The sequence below is a fragment of the Nicotiana tabacum genome, chromosome 3 (assembly GCF_000715075.1).
Source record: "Nicotiana tabacum cultivar K326 chromosome 3, ASM71507v2, whole genome shotgun sequence".
Taxonomy (NCBI): domain Eukaryota; kingdom Viridiplantae; phylum Streptophyta; class Magnoliopsida; order Solanales; family Solanaceae; genus Nicotiana; species Nicotiana tabacum.
This window is the reverse complement of record NC_134082.1, coordinates 197,008,058-197,011,714: the sequence shown is the minus strand read 5'-3', so window position 1 is coordinate 197,011,714 and position 3,657 is coordinate 197,008,058. Positions and strand designations below refer to the sequence as shown.

Here is a 3,657-nt window from a genome sequence, read left to right as displayed (position 1 = left end):
ACCACATTGTCAGCAGATCTCTTCCTTTTGAAGTGCTTGTCAGGAACCATGTTCCTCTTTGCTGCTTTATTAGGATTGTATTTGGAGTGTTCTTTCTTCATGAGAGGACAACCTTTGATGAAGTGCCTGGCTTTACACATTTGTGACAAAGGTCATAATTCGTTGGTCTACTGGAGTTGCCCATTTTCAGTATTCGTCAATTTATTTTGACCATCTTCTGAAACTTCTTGGTTAAGTAAGCCATGTCACTGTCCTTCTTACTTGATTCATTGCTTTCATCTTTGAGTACCGGGTTCTATTCCTTTTTTGGTTCTCTTCTTTCACTGTCTATCTTCCTCTTCATCTAGTAGGTTTTCAGATTTCCAACCTGCTCGTCTATGGTCAGCTCCTACAGGTCCTTTGCTTCAGTAATGGCATTCACCTTACTCTCCCATGAACTTGACAGAATACTAAGGATCTTCCTCACAAGCTTGTTCCTGGGAATGATTTCACCAAGTAAGTATAGCTCATTTATAATGGAAGTGAATCTTATGTGCATATCTTGAATAGATTCATCGTCTTTGATCCTGAAGAGTTCATACTCAGTGGTGAGCATATCAATCTTAGATTGCTTTACTTGAGTGGTTCCCTCATGTATTGTTTGCAAAGCTTCCCATATCTCCTTGCCAGTTTAACAAGATGAGATCCTATTGTATTCATCAAGTCCTATTCCACACACCAAAATTTTCTTGGCACGAAAATTTCTCCACAACTTTCCTATCTGCGTCATTGTATTCTTTTCTGGTCTTTGGCATCGTCAATGGAAGATCTCCGATTTTCTTTGTTGGCATATAAGGACCATTACATATGACATCCCACAACTCAGAATCTTCATCCATGATAAAATCATACATTCTTGTCTTCCACCACTCATAGTATTGCCCATTGAATATGGGTGGTCGGTTTGTAGATTGACCTTCTTCAAAATTTGGTGGAGCAGCCATAAGAATCCTTCCTAGGTGTTAGCCTGATAGGAGGAACCCGCTCTTATATCAATTGTTAGTTTGTATGAGTCTACCAAACAGTAGAGTACCAGGTCCTCTATGAGTTTCATTGAGAATACTAGTAAGACAGTAAGTAAATAAGACAGGGAGTTTTACATGGAAAAATCCCTGCTCAAGAGGATAAAAAACCACGACCTACACTGGTAGGATTTCAACTTCACTATGAGCAAATTTTACATTACAACCTATGCAATCTAGGAATTAAACTCGTAATCCCTCACTAACTCGTAATACGCCTATTACAATCCACTTTGCAATACACCTATTACAAAGACTTCAACTCATGACTAACTCTAGTCACGACACAAACACAAAGGGTTTATGATTTTATAAAGGGGTTCCTAAGCAACATTTCTATCTAAGCAATTTAGGAATTACAATGAAGAACAATGACAAAGTTACAACTCAACTAAGTACAACAAAATACTAGGTTTTGGAACTGGTCCGTAGTAGCGTTTAACTTTGTTCTTGAGGCTCTTGAGAATTAAATTCGCTATCTCAGAAGGCTTGAATGCTTGTAGTGAATTCTCAATTGTTCAAATGATGTTTTGTTGTAATACTCTTGTTAATACACCTTTGATGACATCACTTGAATGATATAAGCACTTGGTTGGTCAAAGGACAAGTGACTGCAGAACTGTGTTGCACTGTTTCTGTGGCAGTCACTTTCCAGCTGAACACGGTTAACTTTCGTACTGCTATCAGGGACACACAAGGGATCAGGTCCCTATGTTGGTTCTCTGTCTTCTACAGTTGTAGCAGTTCACATTAGCTGGAGTTCTAGCTGGAGTCCGTTGATTAGCAATGTATACCAAGTATGTCAGGTTTCCTATCTGGTTCTTGACAGTAAGTTTGTTAGATCATCAAAACATAAGGCTAAGACATTGAAAACCCATCACGACATGTGCCTAGTTTGGGATTTAAGGGGTCATAAATGCCTAAATGGTACTACCATTTACAACGTAAGTGTGACCATTTTTGGCTCCCATGGCATGCATCACTTACGAAGCCTTTTGCACATTTTGCTAAGACTTGGCGATTGTTATCCCATTTGGGGCGTAATTGCCAGCAATTCGATAACTTTAGTCATTTATAATTGCATTAATCATAATTGCCATGTGTAAGTAGATATTGGTGTCATTTCGTATTTAATTACTCCACTGGTTGGTTTAGTTACATCAGCTTTAATTTGGTTGCTTCGATCTTATAATGGAAAAACTCTTTTCTTGTTATAAAATAAAAGCAATGCAGTAAAATGTAAACAAGAAGAGATATAGAGAATGGAGAAGTGTTTTCTTCTTTCACTTTGGTGTAATTTTTCATTGCAATTACATGGCCTTTTATAGGCATAAAAAGTAAAGATGATGGACATAAAATAGGAAATTTAATCTTTAAGTTATTCACAACATGGGCATCCAATGTAGCATCCAATGTAGTATCCAATGTAGTATCCAAAGTAGTATCCAATGTACAAACTATTCATAACACTCCCTCTTGGATGTCCATGTAAGATAATGTGCCTCATTAAAAACTTACAAAAAAAATATTGGGATGTACATAGTTATTTATAATATGCATTGCTTGCTGCCTCATTAAAAACCTTACCAGGAAAACCCAGTGGGACAAAACCTTGGTTAAGGAAAAGAGTGCAGCGTGTAGTTACTCCCCCTGATGAAAAATCACTTAATGTCTCGAAGACGACGCATTCCAATCTTATATATCAGCTTTTCAAATATTGAAGTTGGTAATGCCTTAGTGAACAGATCAACCAAATTATCACTTGAACGAACTTGTTGTACATCTATTTCACCATTCTTCTGAAGATCATGAGTGAAAAAGAATTTCGGTGAAATGTGTTTTGTTCTATCTCCTTTGATATATCCTTCTTTCAATTGAGCTATGCATGCAGCATTGTCTTCATACAATATTGTTGGAATATTCTCTTTCGAAGAAAGACCACATGTTTGATGAATGTGTTGAGTTATAGATCTTAACCAAACACATTCTCGACTTGCTTCGTGAATGGCTATTATCTCTGCATGATTTGAAGAAGTAGCAACCATAGTTTGTTTTGTCGAACGCCATGATATGGTTGTACCTCCACTTGTAAATAAATAGCTTGTTTGAGATCGACCTTTGTGTGGATCAGACAAATATCCTGCATCTGCATAACCAATCAATGATGACTTGGATTCATTTGAATAAAATAAACCCATATCAATGGTCCCTTGGAGGTATCTGAATATATGTTTAATACCATTCCAGTGTCTTTGTGTTGGCGAAGTACTAAATCTTGTCAATAAGCTTACTGAGAAAGCTATATCTGGTCGGGAATTATTGGCAAGATACATTAATGCCCCAATTGCACTAAGATATGGTACTTCGGCACCAAAAAGCTCTTCATCATTTTTATGAGGTCGGAATGGATCTTTCTTTATATCAAGTGATCTCACAACCATCGGGGTACTCAATGGATGTGCTTTATCCATAAAGAATCGCTTTAAAATCTTTTCGGTGTATGTCGATTGATGGACAAATATTTCATCTTTCATATACTCAATTTGTAGACCAAGACAAAATTTTGTCTTTCCAAGATCTTTCATTTCAAATTCTT

At 36.9% G+C, this 3,657-nt stretch overlaps 1 protein-coding gene across 1 annotated transcript; it reads right to left on the bottom strand.

Annotated features, from left to right (window-relative positions):
• Nucleotides 1-388: 388 nt before the first annotated feature.
• LOC142178538 (uncharacterized) lies at nucleotides 389-893 on the bottom strand. Its single transcript, XM_075248276.1, has 2 exons — nucleotides 753-893; nucleotides 389-661 (listed from the first exon to the last, which is right to left on the bottom strand). Exons 1-2 carry the CDS (start codon nucleotides 891-893, stop codon nucleotides 389-391), a joined length of 414 nt encoding a protein of 137 aa, XP_075104377.1.
• Nucleotides 894-3,657: the final 2,764 nt, after the last annotated feature.

What these genes read in the sequence shown, in the direction of transcription:
- LOC142178538 (XM_075248276.1), bottom strand. Translation starts at nt 893, where the DNA reads ATGTATGATTTTATCATGGATGAAGATTCTGAGTTGTGGGATGTCATA. An exon ending in ACAATGACGCAGATAGGAAA is followed by an intron (nt 662 to 752) that starts GTTGTGGAGAAA and finishes TAAACTGGCAAG; the next exon opens with GAGATATGGGAAGCTTTGCA.